The sequence below is a fragment of the Phlebotomus papatasi genome, chromosome 1 (assembly GCF_024763615.1).
Source record: "Phlebotomus papatasi isolate M1 chromosome 1, Ppap_2.1, whole genome shotgun sequence".
Taxonomy (NCBI): domain Eukaryota; kingdom Metazoa; phylum Arthropoda; class Insecta; order Diptera; family Psychodidae; genus Phlebotomus; species Phlebotomus papatasi.
Window position 1 is genome coordinate 18238621 of NC_077222.1, and position 19505 is coordinate 18258125.

At 36.3% G+C, this 19505-nt stretch overlaps 1 protein-coding gene across 3 annotated transcripts in view; it reads left to right on the top strand.

Moving 5' to 3' along the window:
• LOC129798011 (baculoviral IAP repeat-containing protein 6) overlaps positions 1-19505 on the top strand; it is a 54297-nt gene that overhangs the window by 6242 nt on the left and 28550 nt on the right. For 2 of the 3 annotated variants that reach the window (XM_055840941.1, XM_055840942.1), the window contains exons 4-8: positions 4418-6804; positions 9747-9959; positions 10107-10253; positions 13074-13455; positions 16166-17571. In XM_055840941.1, the coding sequence (XP_055696916.1) occupies positions 4418-6804; positions 9747-9959; positions 10107-10253; positions 13074-13455; positions 16166-17571 (4535 nt within the window). The remainder of the gene's footprint in view (positions 1-4417; positions 6805-9746; positions 9960-10106; positions 10254-13073; positions 13456-16165; positions 17572-19505) is intronic. The other variant, XM_055840943.1, reaches the window with a different exon arrangement.

A 19505-nucleotide genomic window follows, 5' to 3' on the forward strand; every position in this document is an offset into this window, starting at 1 on the left:
TCTGTTCGCTTGGTTCGTAATTCCAATAGTTTTTACTTTTGTGTTTTTAGAGAAGCGACAATCATTATCAAAAATAATTACAAAATAAGCATCTTTAGAATGATTTCGATATCGGTGAAACGAATTCTATGTAATAAATACGTGTGAGTACCTGAAATGATTTGTGTCACCATTAATAAAACGGAAGTGGACGCAGACTGAATTACATTTAGTATTCCTATTTTTGTGCTTTCAAAAAAATAATTTCTTAAGGATAGTTTTATTTTGAAATTAGGAAATAAATAAAATAAAAATAATAATAATAATAATTGCGACATCGATCCATAGAAGAACTATGTCTTCTTGCAAGCGAGATTTTCGGGACATCCATTATTAGTTTTTTCTTATACAAGGATGGAATTGTAAAGCGTGTGCACAGAAAGATTTCCCATTTGAAAAATGGATCTCAAACATTAATCACAGTATAAAAGGATATATATTTTTTGACAGATATTAGGTGAGATTCTTAACAATCTCACCTACTATAATCCTAACAAAATTTCATGTCCTCCGATCGCGCTCAAACTTGGCCAAAATGTGTTTCGCCACTTCCTGATCACGAATATATGGGGGGCTAAGTTACGTTCCCGGCCGGCCGGCCGGCCGGCCGCTCTTTGGAGCTTAATAGCTCCTAAACTAAAAAAGATATCGACTTGCGGTTTTCGGCAAAGGTTATATATCGCATGAAAATTGCAACTTGGTGCATTGACCCCCCACCCCCCACCCCTCCTTCCGCCATTTTGAAGACCCCCCTTTTTTTGTTTTCTCAATAGCTCCGCCCCTATGGCATCGATCGGGCTCAAATTTTAGTATGTTATAGCTGGGCCTTAGAGCTTTCCATCAATACCAAACTTAAGGTCCCCCGACCCCCCTGACCCGAGCTATAAGGGTCCAAAAAAAAATTCTTAAAATGGCCATAACTCCGGTTATAATTGTCAGAATTTAAAAAATGAGGGTTTTTTTGGAAAGCTCTCGTAAAATGCCACTTCCCCTTCTAACATCGCAAGTTCATAAAACCACCGCTAGGGGCGCTATTATTAAAAAGAAAATTTTTAAATCTTAAAAGTTAAATAACTCAAAAATTCCTTATGCAATCGGGCTGAAATTTTAGTATGTTGTAGCCGTTGATTATACCTATCAAACAAAAAAAACCTTAAGTCGATCCATAACCCCTGACCCGAGCTATAAGGGGTCAAAGTTCGAACATTGACCGGCCTCTATCTCCGGTTCTAATTAACATATCGACATAAATTTTACCTTTTTGGTTTCGTCTCGATGAGCACTTTCAGATGGAAGTTCAAAAAGTCACCACAGGTGGCGCTGCGATAGCGTCAAAATTCATCGAAATTCAAAATCATTTTTCTCAAAAACGGCATTGTGCAAGTTAATGAAATTTTAGTATGTTGTAGCCCAGTCTAGGACGTTTCCAAAATGGTGCGTATGTGCGCTGTGGTTTCAATAGAACCGGAGATATGAGAGGTCAAAGTTCACGAAATTCAAAAAATCATATCTCCGGTTCTATGTGACCGATTTTGATGAATGAGGGCTTAAACGAAAGATCTCACCAAATACTACAACTTTCTAGAATATTTGAACTTCGTGGGACCAACACCAGGGGCGCCACAGTCGAAAAACCAATTTCAATATCACATAACCTCAATTATCTCGACTGTCGCTGAACCGATTTTGATGATTACTTTGACATAATTGTAGAGGACATTTGTCTCTACATTTCGTCCATACATCATTTTCCGCTCAGACTACGCTATCACTCCGATTTTGCCGTTTAAGTGTGAAAAAATTGATTTTTCCAATAATAACGCTTTGAAATCACTCAGATGCCAATTTGACTGCCTCTACTCCACCAAGACACTTAAAATAGGGTTTTAAATGGAAAGTCCCACAAAATACAACAATTCTTTGATATAGTTGAAGTTCAACAAATGACTACTTGGGGCACTCTGGATGAAAAAACGAGTTAAGAAACAAAAAACCTCGCTTATCTTGGCTTCTGAGTAATCGATGAGATCATGTTCTATGGAAAAATTATAGAGAACATTCTGGTCTACATTTCACCCATATAACACTTTTCTGTCAGTTCATCCAAATCCTTGATATTTTGGTTTAAATACAAAATTTGTACAATTTCACGAATTTGATTCAAGATAACTGAATGGCGTCTCCCAACTTCAGCTCTAAATCGAATTTGCATGCACTCCGAGTTAGCTCACGTTAAGAATCTCACCTACATAAGCCGGTTAGGATTATCTGTCCTTTTTTATTAGAATTTTTCTAGATTTTTAGTTTTTTTTTATTCCAATGGTTTCTCGCCAAATTCTCGCACTGTCTTCTTAATTCCCTTCATTAAGGATTTTACAAACCCGTTTCCACGGTCTCGGACGGCTTCCTTCCACCTCCTCTGAAAATTCAGCAAGTTTTCAGATGTCTGACTCTTCTTCATGAAATTTGTCTTCAAAATTCCCCAGTATTTCTCAATCTTCCGGAGCGCAGGACGGGTTGAACATCTTTCCCATAGCCTTGTAATGCTTGTAATCCTTTGAAAAGATGATCGTTGAGTTTGCGCGACCTTGTTTTAGTTCTTTGGTGCTTTTTTTTTGCTGTTTTAGCTGAGATTCTTTACAATCTCAGCTTTTGTGGCCACAGGTGAAATCCGATCTCGTCAGATCGGGCCCAAATTTTGGATGTACACGTTTTGACACTCATAGATCACGAAAATCATGTGCGCCAAAAATCGATTTTCGTGGACCCGTTCGTGCGTCCATCGTATAACCACTTCTGGAGAGAGAACGGAAAGAGATATCGACAAGCGGTTGTCGGCAAAGGTTAAAAGTCATTGGGCCGCTTTTTGTTTTTCGATAACTCAGCCCCTATGGTATCGATCGATCTCAAATTTTAGTATGTTATAGCTGGACCTAAGAGCTTTCGATCGATACCAAACTTCACCCCCTCCGACCCCCCTGACCTGAGCTAGAGGAGGTCAAAAATTTAATTTTTGAATGGTCATATCTCCGGTTCTAATTATCGGAATGCAAAAAAAATTGGTGTTATGGAAAGCTCTCGTGGAGTACTACAACCCTTGTGACACCCCAATTTTATCCGATTTAATCGAAGGTCCGAATGATCGAAAAATCGATTTTCGATTAATCTAATTCGAATATTTCGAAAACTAGACGATGCTTTTTCTTTAAATTTTAATATGTTGTAGCTGGGGTCGAGGCCTTTCCAACGATGGGTCGCAGTCCTCTCTCGATGTTCCCTGACCCGAGCTAAAGCCCAAAAATGTCATGACCGGACCGTATTTTCGGTGTTTATGAAGGGATTTCGATAAAATTTTAGTATTTATTTTATCTGAGAGCAAGATCTTTATAATAATAGGTCCCATCCGTCTCTACACCAACCTGCTGTACCCCGACCCTTACTATATCCATATGGACCGGACTCTATCTCTAATGTTTATTAACCGATTTCAATGAACTTTTTTTGTTTTGTTCGCCTTCCTCACTCAAACTCTTTAAAATTTGCCGCAAGGTGAACTTTTCTCTCTATACACTTAGACGCTTCCGGGACATCACACCTTATGATATTCGCTTGATCCTAGCCCGAGCACTGCTACTTCCATTTTTTAATTATGGAGCAGAGCTCTTCTTTCTGTCGTATGCTGACACGATTCGCCGGCTTTCAGTTGCTTTCAACAATTGTGTGAGATACATTTGCGGGTTGCACCCTCGTGATCACATTTCTTCTTATAGGAATGTTTTTGTATGATGTGATCTCTCATCGCTACTTCGAATGCGCGCTCTCATCTTTCTTAATCAGTTGATTGCATCGGGATGCCCTGGATACCTGGCCTCTCTCTTGACTCCTGGCGGGACGGCCAGAGTCGGTGGATTGATTGTCCCTAAGTCACACCATGAGTCCTTCAGACGTACTCTATTTGTCAAAGGGGTTTTTTATGTATAATTCTCTCGCTCCTCAGAAGCGTAGATCGCCTGACACTATTAGGGAGCACTTCCAGAATGGACCTTGCTAATTTCTCTTTTCATGTTTTAAATTCTTAATTTCTTTTAATAGCTATATTTTGTTTCATTTTTCTTTTTTTACTCGACGCGATTCTTTACCCCCAAAATTCAACTCACAATCGAATTTTCACGCATTCCGAGTTGCAAGCACCCCGAGTTGCACGCATTTCGAGGTCACCTGTAAAGAATCTCAGCTACCATAAGCTTATCTGGGCTTATCACTGGTCATTTTTCACATTTTACTCTGTTGGAGTGGCACTATATAGAAAATTTTGATGGGTTAAAATAGGTTTTGGTCTAGGGTAACTAAAAACGGCATGTTTCAATTTGCCTTCAAGGTGGGCCCTTCCGGATCAAATGGCTCAGGCGGGTTTTTATCATCAGCCCGGTGAGACGGGAGATGATCGTGCCATGTGCTTCACGTGTAGCGTATGCCTGGTGTGCTGGGAGAAGACAGATGAGCCATGGAGTGAACACGAGAGGCATTCGCCAACGTGTCCCTTTGTCAAGGGTGAGTACACTCAGAATGTGCCCCTGTCAGTGACTTATGCCACAAGTCCAGCAATTGCTACCAGTGGCTTTAGCATTGTGTCCCGTGGGGATGACAGGAACATCCTGTGTACTGGGGATATCAGTGGAGAAGTCAGTGTGTGGAATATTGAGAGAAATCTGAAGAAGATGCTGACTTTTCGGGTTAGTGGAGAGGAGAATCTGGTGAAGTCGCACAGTGTCTATGTGCTGCAGAAGTTCACAAAGATTGACATTGAATTGAATGCCATTGGGACGTTCTATGCGACTGAGCAGGGAATAGGAGGAGTACCGGGAGTGTCGGCATGTGGATTGGTGGATGAGGGTATGACGAAGAAGATGCCATTGGGTGTGAGGCAGAAGATGATTGGCACAAAGATTTGCTGTGGAATTGTGGCGAAGGGTAGTGAGATGTGTGGGAGTGATGTGAGGGGTGAGGAGATGGCCATGAATATTGAGAATCAGGCCAAAAGTAGTGAATATGGAATTGAGATACCCAGCAATTGTATGGAGTTGGATGAAAGTGAGGAGGATGATGAGGAACTCTTTCTCATATTGTATGACATTCTGGACAGTGAGAGGGATGCTGTTAGTGAAAAACCTCCAGCGGAAGAACCAATTATTCTGGATTCAATTCAGTCGCCACATGGTCAGGATGGTGGTGCCATGAAGAAGTCTTCGTTGAAGAGTATTGAGTTACCGGAGAGATCCGATGGGGGGGATACTGTGAAGATGTTTACGGATATGAGTACAGCTGATGATTTGGATAATATTCCGGAAGGGGGCAAGGGTAAGACGGAAATGATGGTGGAGGAATTTTTCCTCGAAACTGCTTATCCTCCGGGGAAGTTTAAGATGAAGACAACGGGAAATGGGACAATTGATTTTGGGGCATCGCCTCCGGTGAAGAGTAGCGTGAAGTTGCCGCCGAAGAGTCAAAAAGATGATATTAACTGTGTTCCTATTCAGTGCATTTCCCTCAAGTCACTAGCGTCAGACTCGTATAAGATTACAGACATCATTCCGTCGCACGATGAGAAGTATCTGTTGGTTGTGTTGAGGCAACAGATGACCAGAGATGGTCAGAAGGAGCCAGAGAGTCCAGAGAGTGAGATGGGAGACGTTGGTGAAGATGAGTGTGAACAGATGGAGATTGGAGAGGAGGAAGTGACGACGACGAAAGCTGGAAAATCTCAGAATTTCTGTCAAGTTGAGAATATGACACAGTTGATTCTGTTTAAGATCCAAGAAGATGGATTTCTCAATGAAACTCCTCACTGTGTTAGGCATTTGTTCGAAGATGCAACTCCACTGGAGATTTGCATGCTACCGGGTTATGATACGGAACGCAAAGGGAATTCGCAAGAGACTAAAGATGGTGTCTTTGTGATGACATGCATGGATGGAACGCTGAAACTAATTGCACTGTCGACACTCAGGACAATTTCCGAAGCCAGTATCGATGGGGTTAAATTTGTCTCAGCCACCTATTGCAAGAGTCTGGAAAGGATGTGTGGATGCACAGAAAAGGGATCCCTGCATTTCTATTCATTCTACGACATGGAAGCTGATTCCGGTGATGAGCATGAGGAGCACAATACAACCTTTATAGTTTCCGATTCTTCCCTTTCGGATGATTCTGTGGTGTCAGATGTGAGTGGTGTGACGCACAAAAAGACTGCCAGTAGTGAATCCACAGCTCCATCAACATCTACAGCCGGGTATTCGGCTCATCAGACCGAGGCAGGAACTAATTTAATCGCCCACAAAAATGACTTGACAATGAATGATCTCAAAGTAGCATATGCTTTGACGGAATTTGATGAGATGCTAACACCATACACAGCCGAAGTGCCAGTTTGTTGGAGTGAATTGGTGCAGGCACAGAAAGTCCGGAGGCATCCGCAACATTTGAAACCCGGAGATGATACGCACTTGACCAAAACCTGGCGGTTGCACAATGATGCAACGACTTGGGATGAACATCTGATTGAATTGTGTCTTCCAAAGCAAGCTTCTCTGGGTCACATTGATTTCAAGTTCAATCTCTATCCACAGTGTAGCAATCCACCTGCCATTCAGATTACACTTCTAAAGCAATTTTCCAGTGGATTTGGGTACAGAATGAAGGCACCAAATACCAACGTTGGAAATGCACCGGTTGATGAGAACGTTGAATTCAATCTCAACACTTCAGGTAAGTTTGAAATCCCTATTACCTTTTCTGGATCCTTTTTTAATCCATTTTTGAATTAAAAATCAAATAAAAAGTTTTTGAGCGCCACCAGCGGAGAGTAGACGAACTATGAATATTCTGAAATGTTAAAGTGCATTAGATAATTCCGTTATCCTTATTACCTTTTCTGGATTTTTTTTTATCCATTTTTCCTTAAAAATCAAATAAAAAGTTTTTGAGCGCCACCAGCGGACACTAGACGAACTATGAATATTCTGAAATGTTAAAGTGCATTAGATAATTCCGTTTTTTAATTCAATCAGAATGATATCGGTTGATAAAAATCAGAAATTGAAAAAAAACTCATGAATGTAATTTAAAGAACACAGGATCTTTTCCAATATTCAGTTTTTTGTCTGTCAGAAAACAAAACTATTCAATTTTCAATGTGAGAGAAGTACTTGTATTTTCGGACAGGGTGCATATAAGCACTTGCAATATTTTCAATACAAATTGAAGTATTTTGTTAATTCTTTTTCAGAAGTGTTTTTTGGAACTTTGTAAAGTAATTTATCGTCTTTGGTTTCTCTAAAAAAGAATTTAATAATTTAAAAAAATGAATATAAAACATAGACATGAATTTAATTGTAATTTTGGACAGTTTGCTTGTAATTCCGGACACTCTTCTAGTAATTTTGGACAGATGATCTGTCGTCTGATTCTCATAGACTTCATGTAACACCGAAAACAATGTCCTTTATTTTCTGAATTTAATATAAAATACATTGTAAAGCATTTAGGGGAATGTTGGCATGGTTCAAACAGAGTGAACCTCCAAACAACGCAAATTTTCTCTTTGTTTGCAAAGAGCTAGCTCGTCATTTCTTAGCCACAAGATAGCTCATTATTAAGCTCACGAAACGAGATGAGAAATGGTAAGTCAGCTGTTTGCAAACAAAGAGAAAATTCGCATCGTTTGAAGGTTCATTCTGTGCGAACCATGCCTATATTCCCCTAATCAGGGACACTGGGTAATATTTCGGACAGATTGCATATTAACATGAATGTCCCGAGTCCCGTGTTTTCAATAGAATCTGATCTTTTGTAAAAAAAAAAAAACTTTTACATGAAAACTGTTGGTAATTTTGAAAAGTAACCTATCATCTTTGCATTTTATAAAATAATTCTCAATAGGGTGCTGTGCCAAATTTCGGACATGTTGCAAATAAACCTCAAAGTCCCAAGTTTGAAACGTTATCTTTGAAATACAAATTGGAATTTTGTCATGTTCATTTCCGGAATGTTATTTACAACTACAGAAAGTAGCTTAGCATATTTATATTCTCTGAAAGTAATTCTTGTTACATTCAAAATAGAATAAAATTTATATGATGGTTTGATTGCAATATCGGACGCCAAGTTTCTCTCAAGCCTCTTGCCCTGTCGGAACTCTTTCAATGATTTTATATTCTTGTTCTCGAAATCGATGGTCTTTTCTTTCTTATTTCGTATTAGGGGAAATTGGGCCACCTTTAAAAGTAGGGCACCTTTGAAATTAGATTTTTTCTCCTATGTTTAAGTGGAACTGAGCCGTATCATAATGTAATTTAGCTTCTCAATCTGTTTGTGCATCTAAATTATATCACTATAAGTTTCAATTTTATTTAAAAATAGGTGAAAAATCCCAATTTCAAAGATACCCCACTTTCAAAAGTGACTCACTTCCCCCTATAAAAAAATTTCAGTAAAATTTACTGAATTTACTGAAACCATATAAGTGTCTGATATTGCAAGCTGTTTGAAATCTGGCACATTTTTCTATGATTTAAAAATAAATAAAAAAATATAGATTTGTTTTGAATAGTACGAGTATATCGGTAGTACAGTGCCTTATTAGTAACATTATCTACCTTGTATGAAATACCGTACACAAATTCATTTTGACTTGCTTTTGCGAAAGCCTTTCAAGATTTTTTACAGCATTCTGTTTGTAGAAGTGACGTTTTCTTGTTCAGGCACTGTGCGCCCTAGAAATAAAAAAGAATCTGTAGAATTTTGAGAAATATGACAAACGGACGATATTAGAAACATAACCTCAGACAAAATGGCTATTTTTGCAAAAAAAAATGTAATAAGCCTGGGGATTTTCATTGTAAATCTATAAACCCAAAAGACAATATTTTTGGTCAATAATATTGGTCGATATTTTCTAAAAAAAACATTTTCACACTGAAATTTTAATGGCTCTGGCATACCTTTTAGATCAAGAAAATTTTATTAAATAGAAATTCACATCATTTTCTTTCTGAAATTGTTTGCATAAATATCCTACTCTTTTGCATACTTCTTTTTTTAAACAATACCCCATATTTAATTTACTTTATTCTAATTTTAAGTGAAAAAGAATGAGATGAACATATGGAAAACGTTTGAAAAGAAAAAGATATGCATTTTAATTTAACGGAATTTTCCTGACCTAAAAGGTATGACAGAGATATAATAATGAAACTATTCTTAATTTAAATTATATTTAAGAGAGTAAATATTCAGATCAAAAACACTTCATTTAATATTGAACGATAATTCTATATTTTAATTGCAATGTGTCCGATATTTCACTCAAATTGGACGATATTTGAAGCTGTTTGATAAAACAATAGGAAAGTTGAATTTCAGATTAGAACTAATTCTGAATGGTTTATTCCTTTACGATTGCAAACGATTGATACAAAATAATTTAGCTTAGTATTGAAATCTTTATAGACGTTACCTAAAACTAATTTTTGGTTAGAGCTATGATATCTTTCTCAATGCGGTAATTGTTTTACAATGTACCATATTTTGCCCCATTAAATTAAAACTTTTTCGATTAAAAAAGATCTAGAAAAGAAATTTAAGTATCACGATTTGATATTCTACTTTTGTAAGGGTACTTTTCTGAAAAGATCAATTTCTTCAATTAGAAAATCCCGTCTTGAGTGTGGAATATCTACAAACGCACAATGCAGAAATCCTGGCAGGACCCATTGAATTATCCTCGTGTATGGATTTGAGCGAACAGGGCGGAACAGTAACATTGACAAGTCCAAAGCTCTTTAGGACAAAAGGACGTAACTATCTGATACACATCAAAACCATGAATGATCCGTCCAAAGATAGTCAGGGAAAGACTAGAGGTGAGTATTATTACAATTTTATCCACATTATAATTTCTTTTTTTCAGTGAATTTATTTTTCTTCTTTTCAAAATCTTATTCATTCAAAAACACACACACACACTACACACATTAATATGGCAAATAAAATGAATTTTCTGTTTTTAGTGCCGGTTAGAAAAAAAGGTATATTACGCTACCTGTCATTTCCCAATCATGAAACACGTAGTAAAAGTAAAAAATCGACAAATGAGAGTTATTCATTTTTCCAAGAAAAATCATCAAAAAAGTCTGATAAAAATTCCTTCTACATAGGTAATAATTTACAAATCGCATGGTTGGAAGTAATCTTATTTGTAAAATTAAGATGAAATTTAATTTATAAAAACACAAGTTGGGTTTATTCAAAAATTCTTGCGCATTTATTTTTACAGGAAATGTGTGGAAAGATAATAATTTTTTGGTAGTGGGGTTAATTATAAAAGAAAAAATTTAGATCTCAATGATTTCTTGAAATTTCTTACTCACATTTTTTTTAAGTTACAAACAACGAGCCGAAAGATTTCATGAGTTAATTAGAATTATTTTCTATTGAATTTTTGACAAGAATTTACAAGATTTAACAATTTTTGTTAAATCAAATATAAATAGGGACAGATAACAAAGTGTCACAGCTTTGGGAAATGCTCAAACTCATGACTCGGATGCTATTATACTCCAAATAAATTTCGAATTATTTGTTTCAATCAAGTTTTTAAGAGTGTAATCCATGTCAATAGCATTGTGCTCATGAATTTGAACTCGCCACCAAATCTTTTTGCATAACGCTAATTTTTATGTTTATCGGCCTATAACAGATTTAAAAAAATATATTTGATTATATAGAAGATTACTCGAAATCTCGTAGTAGTTATACAATTCGGGCCCAAATGAACAGTTTGTAATCCACTTGAAACAGATTCAAACTTGTAAGGGACTTTAAGACTTTTCCAATGTAATCCAAGTTTGTCCCAATCGGACGATAAATACGTTTTCTAGATTTAATTTAAAATGAACTATTGATTTTTAAAGGTTTCCAAGATCTTTTATTTAAAAATATATATAAAAAACGTTATACAAAAAAAATTGTTGAGGTCAGCCAATAATGAAACAATAATAAAGATTGTGTAAATGATACGAAGGTTTTCTTATAAGGAATACTCGGAATATCTTAAGACCCTAATTTACACCGTTTATTCCCTAGGTTTCCTACTGTCCTGTATCTTTTTATTGGACTCTGTCAAAATGAAGAAAATCTAAATAATGAATGCCATAATCCCGAACTCCAAAATGCGGAAAATTTCAAAAATCCTGAAAAGGCCAAAACCCCGAAAACTAAAATCGCGAATGAGCCAAAATCTTGAAAACAAAAATTCCGAAAGAGGCAAAGTCCCAAAAACGTAAAATACCGAATGACCCAAAATTCTGAAAACCAAGATTCCGAAAGAACCAGTCCTGAAAGTTAAAATTCTTAGAAACTGAGACCCCTAATGCTTAAAACCTGAATAATCCCGAGGGTACCAGGATCACAAAAAATTTAAATATCGAATGAGGCAAAATGTCGAAAGAGCCGAAATACCGAAAACTTAAAATTTCGAATGGATAAAAAATCCGAAAAGCTTTGAAACACCGTATGAGCTAAAATCCCTAAGTGCTACAATCTTGAATGCGCCAAAATCTTGAGAGTGCAAAGATCCAGAAAAGCTAAAATTCTGAATGAGTCAAAATAGCGAAAACCAAAATCCCGATAAAACCGAAATTCCGAAAATCCAAAATCCCGTAAAAACAAAATGTGAGAAATTATTAATTTCGCTTGTTGAGGCGAAAGAATTTTTTTTTTGTATTTTCATTTGCTGGAACGAATGAAAATTTTCTGTTTCGGAAAATTAATTTTAGAAAATTATTTTCGCTTGTTAGGAGTTAGGACAAAAGAAAATTTTCTGTATGATATAGGGAAATTATTGTGTGTGAATTGTCCCAAAATCGAATTTTGGAACAATTCAGTCTCAATTTAAGGCGGTAATCTAAACGATGTCATTGAAGGCCTCTACAAATCCGCATTAGATTAAGAATAAAGTGTTCCAACATCCGATTTTTGGACAATTCAATCTTAATCTAATGCGGCGGTGTAAATAGCCCCAATAGCATTGATAGACGAACTTACTAATTAAGGTAATTTTACTTCAGACCTAAGGTTTAGCCATATGGCTTAACATTATTAATGTTTTATAAGATAAGATTTCTCGAAAAAATTCGACTTTGCATATTAAATGTAAATGATCTAATAAGTTCTATTATTAAAAATCTATTTGCAACTTTGTGATTAATTTATTGGGCTGGACTAAACCTACTTTCTGAAAACCGTGTAAGATCCTTTTGCCCCAATTAAACTCATAATGATCCGCGAGAATATTTCTCCGTAAAATTTGCCAGTAATTGATCAGACCAAGCTGTCTCTGAAAATTTAGGAACAGGGATAACAGGGATAAAAAATATTTGTTACCAGATCTTTTATGGGCTAAATATTCTTATTTATCAAATACTTTTGTTTTTCGTTTAATTTACTTTAGGTTAAAGTGATAAAAGTTGGATTGATTGTGAAAAAGTATCACTTTACCCTACTTTCGATAATCGAAATTGGATAAAAAATAATGCGCAAAATTTATGAATTAATCTGATAATAAAAGGATTTTATAATTAAATTCTCACATTAATTGGGAATTTATTGGAAATTCTTTTATGTAATGGGAATAAAAGAGAGGAATTATCATTTTATTATATTCTTTTTATTTGGAATTTTTAATGATTATTATTTATTAATAATTAAAAATAATATGATAATAAATAATGATGATTAATAATTAATTAATAATATGATGATTCGCCTCTTTTTTTAAATTATACTATTAACCAGAAAAAAAAGATAATGTGCCTTAATCTGTAACGTAGATACTTGGTTATGTTTTTTTTCTCATGGAAAACGGGAATCTAAGAGTAGATAAAGATTCTTGGGAATATTAAATAATATTGAATGAAATAAAAAGAGAAATTTAGCTTTGCATTGGCAGGCATAACTGCATCATGCTTCTCTTTTAGGATGTGACTGGCTCCATGAGATATCAATCACTGTGCGTAGCACTAATCCAATGTGTCGGATGGTTAGTGAACGTTCACAGCGTAGTGCAATGCTCGAAAGCAATGGATTTCTTGTGAATTTGCTGAAGATGGCTTGTGACTCTAGTGTTCCAATGACACAAAACATATCACTGGATATTATATTGTGGATCGTATCAATTAGAATGGCACGATATCGATCGCCTAAGAATACAGAAAGTACCTTTCCGGATGTGCATTCACTGCAAAAAGACTGCATTAAAATTATGGAGATGCATTTGAGTGATTTTATCAAGAATTGCATTCTATATGGGAACAGGAGTGTGGCTCACAAATGCGTCAAGATTATTCTGGTGGCTTTAGAGTGAGTATAAATTTTTTTAATCATGTTTTTCTCAAGATAAATTGAGTGAATTTTAACATTTGAAAATATTTTTGACAAACCTCAAGTTTATAGTGAGAAAATTTTTCTATAGGAAATCTTAATTAGCCTGAATAAGGACACTTAAAAATATGAAACTTTTAAGCCCTGCATTTAAAATATTTTGTTTTCAGAAAATATCCATAATAACCAACTTATTTGTCAAAATTTGTGACGCAATGAGTATATTTAAAGGAATTCGGGTTTATTGAACACGAATCCCTTTTATTTCTAATTTTTTAGAAGAATTTTCTTGCTAGAAATTCTTTTCTCAACAATGACCTCTCGGGTTAAAAATAACAAAAGACATTCAGTAAAAAAAGCAAAAATCTACTCTGCCCTGTTGTCTAGATCCTATATTTTTTTTAGGAAATTCATCCTCTGAAACTTTGTTTTTTAAACTATTTTTCTATATCTCAACTAAAAATTTGTTTTCAAGTTATTTTCAAAAAGTCGAATTGTCTGCATTTTTCGCCGTATCTGTTTAAGGGGGGATCCCCTAGTTACAAAATCAAAAGAAATACAAATTTTTTATTGTTTTAGATAGCCTGGATTCCGGTGAAAATCCCAAGAAGCTAAAATCCCGATATTTTAACATAGCGAATGAGCCAAAATCCCGAGAAAACAGAAATTCAGAAAGCAAAAATCGTAAGAACCCAAAATCCGAACGCTATAATTCTTAAAGCCAAATTCGAGAAAAGCTAAAAACCCGAAAGCCAAAATCCTAAGAAAACCAAAATCTTGAAAGGAAAAATCCTGTGCGCCAGAAAACCGAACCCCAAAATCCCGAAACGATTAAACTCCCAGAGACCAAAATCCCAAATGTCAAAATTTGAACGCCATAATCCTGAAAGCCAAATTTCCGAAAAGCTAATATCCCGAAATCCAAAATCCCGAGAAAACCGAAAACCCGAAATCCCGTGCGCCAGAAACCCAAACCCCAAAATCTTGAAGCCAAAATCCCGAAACGATTAAACTCCCAGAAACAAAAATCCTGAATGCCAAAATTCGAACGCCATAATCCTGAAGCCAAATTCCCGAAAAGCTAAAATCCCGAAAGCCAAAGTCCCGAGAAAACCGAAATCCCGAAAGCCAAAATCACGAGAAAACCGAAATCCCGAAAACCCGAAATCTCGAAAGTCAAAACCACCAAAACAATCAAACTCTCGAAAACCAAAATCCCGAATGCCAAAATCCAAATACCATAATCCAGAAATCCCGTAAGCTAAAATCTCAAAAAACCGAAATCCCGAAATCCCGTGCGCCAGAAACCCTAACCCTAAGATCTCGAAAGCCAGTATCCCGAAAAGATCAAACTCCAGAAAGGCCAATATCCCAAAAAGACAAAATTTTGAATTATTGAAGGTGTTCTAGCTAGTTCCACAATACTATTTCCTGTTGTTGAAGGTAGACACACATTATTCCATATATTAATCCTCCATATAATTCATCCCTTTTAGGATTTTGACTACTCGGGATTTTGGTTTTCGGGTTTTTGTTTTGGAATTTGGTTTTCGGGTTTTTCGGTTTTTTTTTGTTTTGGTTTTCGGGTTTGATTGAATTAAACGAATAAAGGCTTATTCCCTTCAAAGTTAAATTCCTTTTTTTTATTTAAAAAAAACTCCTACAAATTTTTTTGAATTTTTTACATGTTTAAGTCAAAATTTTATCAAAAAAAAAATTTTAAACACTGAAAAAAGTTCCGATTTTACGATTTTCAGCAAGTTCTTTTAGCTTAATTATGAAAATATTTTTAGTTTACTTTTTTTCATGCTTCGCCTTTAGTCAGCAATTTTGGATATTTTTTCGAAAAAAATTAATTTCTTGGAACAAATTAGCAAATATTTCAAGAATATTGACTGATTCTTTGTCTTCCAAAGTAAAGGAAAAGTCGCGAAAAACAGCTCGTTTTTGGCCTCCTAGCGAAGACAGTTCTAGCTGAAAAGAGCTTTTAAAAGGTGGCTTGAAAAGAACATTTTTAGTTAAAATAGAGAAAATTGATCTTTCACAAAATTATAGAGAACGAAATTTCCTTTTTAAATATCGTCGGTTGCCTCAGCAACTGTGCTAACTGCATCTGCTTTGTGTCTGCATTCGTTGCAAATGCCGCGCAGCGATGCGTTGCTTACAACGAATGCTGACACAAAGCAAATGCAGTTAGCACAGTTGCTGAGGCAACCGACGATATGTCAGCTGGATATTTATTTCACTTCGAGACCCTATGTCTATGTCTGATATTATTTGACCGATCAATTTTAAAAATCTCCGAAAAATCAACTCTCAGAAAATGGTTCGAAAAGAATTATAATCCCTTCAAGGAAAATTGTCTTCGGCAAAGTATTCTAGCATAAATTCCCTAAAGGAATGTTCGAATGACAAACCTATTGAGTCTTAGCCAGCAAAAAAATATTCGATTTGTTACATTTTGCCCCAGGTTCGCCTATTGCAAATTCTGATAGGTTTATTTACGAATACAACATTTACCAATTTTCGAATTAAATACATTTCTTGAAAATTTAGAATAAAAAATCGAAGAAACGAAGTAAATTTTCTTTTTTGAAATGGAATAGGAGACCATTTAGAATAATTTTGGGAAAATGTACCCTTTATAGGTGTTACAAATGTGTTTTTGTTTTGTTAAACTTTTCTTCAGAGGAGCTCACAACATGAAATACAAGAAAACGCCCAATTCAACCTTTGAGGAAGCTCTGAAGAATGGTATCCTTGAATGTTTCCCCCATATTACCAATATTAAGTACGCAGGATCACTCAGATGGTTTACTCTGATGATCTGTGGTACTTCAAATTTAGAATCATACAATTCCATTGCAAGTGAATGCCTGAGACTGCTTCTGAGTGTAGCCAAGGAGATGAGCAATAGATTTAATCCTTATTCATCTCTCTTGAGATCGCGTTTTGGTCTGTATGGGTTGCCCTTTGAATTGGAACTCTTTGATGCTGATTTGCCAACATCGGCCAAATATGCGGCACTTCCGGCAACTTTTGCCAGTATCATAAAGTCTGCAACATCACAGAATCCATCTCAAGGGGTTGATCTTAAGAATTTCTTCACAAATGACGGATCAGAGCTAAAGATGCTACCTTTTCACATGCGAAAGCGTGGAATTGGGAATCAATTGAAGGGTTTGCTGGAGGTTGAACCATTGCACTATACGTGCATTGGTGCATCGGAAGCCACAAGGCTGGAGAATATGGATTCAATGTCAGCAGCTCAGGCAACATTTGAGACACCAACTGTCAACAATGTCGAACAGATTCCCAATGATACGTCCAAGAGCAAGGAAGCGAATGGAGCAAAGCAAGAAAATGGGGTTGATGAATCTTTGGTTGTTGTCAAGAATAATCTTGTGGATAAAATTTTCTATTCGGCCCTGAAGAAGCACAAAATCAAGGAGTCCACACAGAAATTGTATGCCGATGTGATGTCATGTGTATCTGGTGTTCAGCCCAAAGATCAAACAATTGATCCACTAAAGTCCATGAAGGACATGAAGAGATTAGTTAAAATTCTCAAAATTGATATGGGAAGTGATTTGGGCATGGATGTTGAATTGGATTCACCATATCTCGACAGTAGGACAAAGATGAAGGCATTGGCTGAGAAGATGCAACAGTATATGGATGAGACTGAAGAGAGCAATAGCATTCTGCCTTGGCACAAACTCCTGAGTCTTCCGCCTAAGCAGATGATTGTAATTGATAGGATGCATTCGGGTGCAAGGAGATATGTTGTGCTGGACTTTGGGATGCCCATAATGCTGACGGATCTGGTGATACCAGCCTGCGAGGATCTTGTGTCACTTTTCATTGATATTTGGTGCTTTGAAGAAGAGTCTGATAGTATTCGTCTGGCTGTGTCATCGGATATTGGTTCGAAGACTCTGGTGCTGAGTGATTTGCAGCCACCGCCTGTGTTCCGCTACATGAAGATCACCATTACGGGGAGGTATGGGATGTCAGCTACAAGATGCAAAATTCCTATTGGAACATTTTTTGGGCACGCAATTGTGATGGAGTCGGAGAGTTATGCTGATCCATGTAAGTTTATTTTTCAATATTTCTATCAAAATATTTTTAGCTAAGACACTTTTCAGTGACACAGTCAACTTTCCCTAGACACATTTTACATTTATATTGGTGTTGAGTAATAAGCTAAGATTCTTTACATTCTCAGCTTTTATGGTTCGAGGTGAAATCTGACCTCGTGAGTTCGGGCTCAAACTTTGTAATTCTTAAACTGTATGTAACATATTATCGTTATTAATGAGGAAAATTGGATGAGAAATGCATAAAAGTATCTGAGAATCTTTAAAGTCGATTATCTCGAAAACTATGAGAGATAGATGCCTCAAACTTTACATCCATTTAGAGCCTCTTTCAGGCTTGATATATGCAAAATTTCACTTGAAAATGAGGAAAGTTGGAAGAGAAAAGCATAGAAATGTTTAAAAAAAACTTCAAAGACGATTATCTCGGAAACTATGAAAGATAGAGGCCTCAAACTTTACATTCATTGAGAGCCTCTTTCAGACTTGATATGTGCAAAATTTCACTTGAAAATGAGGAAAATTTTATGAGAAATGCATAAAAGTGTTTAAAAATCTTTAAAGTCGATTATCCCGGAAACTATGAGAGATAGAGGCCTCAAACTTTACATCCATTTAGAGCCCCTTTCAGGCTTGATATGTGCAAAATTTCACTTGAAAATGAAAAAAAAATGGATGAGAAATGCATAAAAGTGTCTGAAAATCTTTAAAGTCGATTATCTCGGAAACTATGAGAGATAGAAGCCTCAAACTTTACAACCGTTTAGAACCTCAGTCAGCGACCCGTGTGAATTCGCGGAGATATTCATTATCTACGAAAAATATACGCCCCGCGTAAATCCACGAAAAAATACGCGACCCGCGAAAAAATACGTCACCCGCGGATATCCGCTAAAAAATCTCGACACGCGAAAAGCTGCGAAAAATTTCGTGCCCCGCGAAAAGCCGTGAAAAAAATCGCGTCTCGCGAAAATCCGCGAAAACATTCGCGTCTCGCGAAGATCCGCGAAATAAATCGCGAATGGCGAAAATCTGCGAAAAAATTCGGGGCCCGCGAAAATCCGCGAAAAAATTCGCGGCCCGCGAAAATCTGCGAAAAATTTCGTGCCCCGCGAAAAGCCGTGAAAAAATTCGTGTCTCGCGAAGATCCGCGAAATAAATCGCGAAAATCCGCTAAAAAATTCGCGGCTCGTGAAGATCCGCGAAAGAAATTGCGAATCGCGAAAATCCGCGAAAAAAATCACGTCTCGCGAAGATCCGCGACAATTTCGCGCCCTGCGAATATCCGTAAAAAAATTCACGACTCGCGAAAATCCGCGAAAAAACTCGTCACGCAAAAATCCGCAAAAAATTCGTGCCACGAGAAAATCCGCGGAAATTTTCAGACCCCGCGAAAATTTATTGTTAACGGTACGTGAAGTTTTCAAATGAAATAATTACCTATGTATTTCGTGAACAAAAAGTGTTTTTATGAAGTGTCTGCAAATGCTTCGATAGGAAACCCTGGAAATGTGATTTTTTTGGAGAGATTTTCTTATTGTTTCAAATGGGAAAGGAGAAAGGACCAGGAATAAGAACAAATCCTACACTCAGTTTTCAACAAGGTTTTGGAAGCCTTTCGTCGCGGTTTTACTTACACTGTTTGTCTCCAATTAGAAACATTCCCTTGTCTCCATTTGGATTAATTCATTTCCAATAGAAGCATTTTACGCGCGTGTGTGTTTTCTTGTATTTAAGAAGTTTTCAAATTAGGGTATAGGCTCATAATTTGGTCCAGTCTGCTTATAAGCATCGATGTTCCAAGTTTGAAGTGGGATATTTTCAATACTAATTGACTTTTTTTGTTACTCTCTTTTCAGAAGGGTTGTTTAGAAACTTAGCAAGCAATTTATCGTCTTATTTTTACTAAAATTAGTTTTAATACGT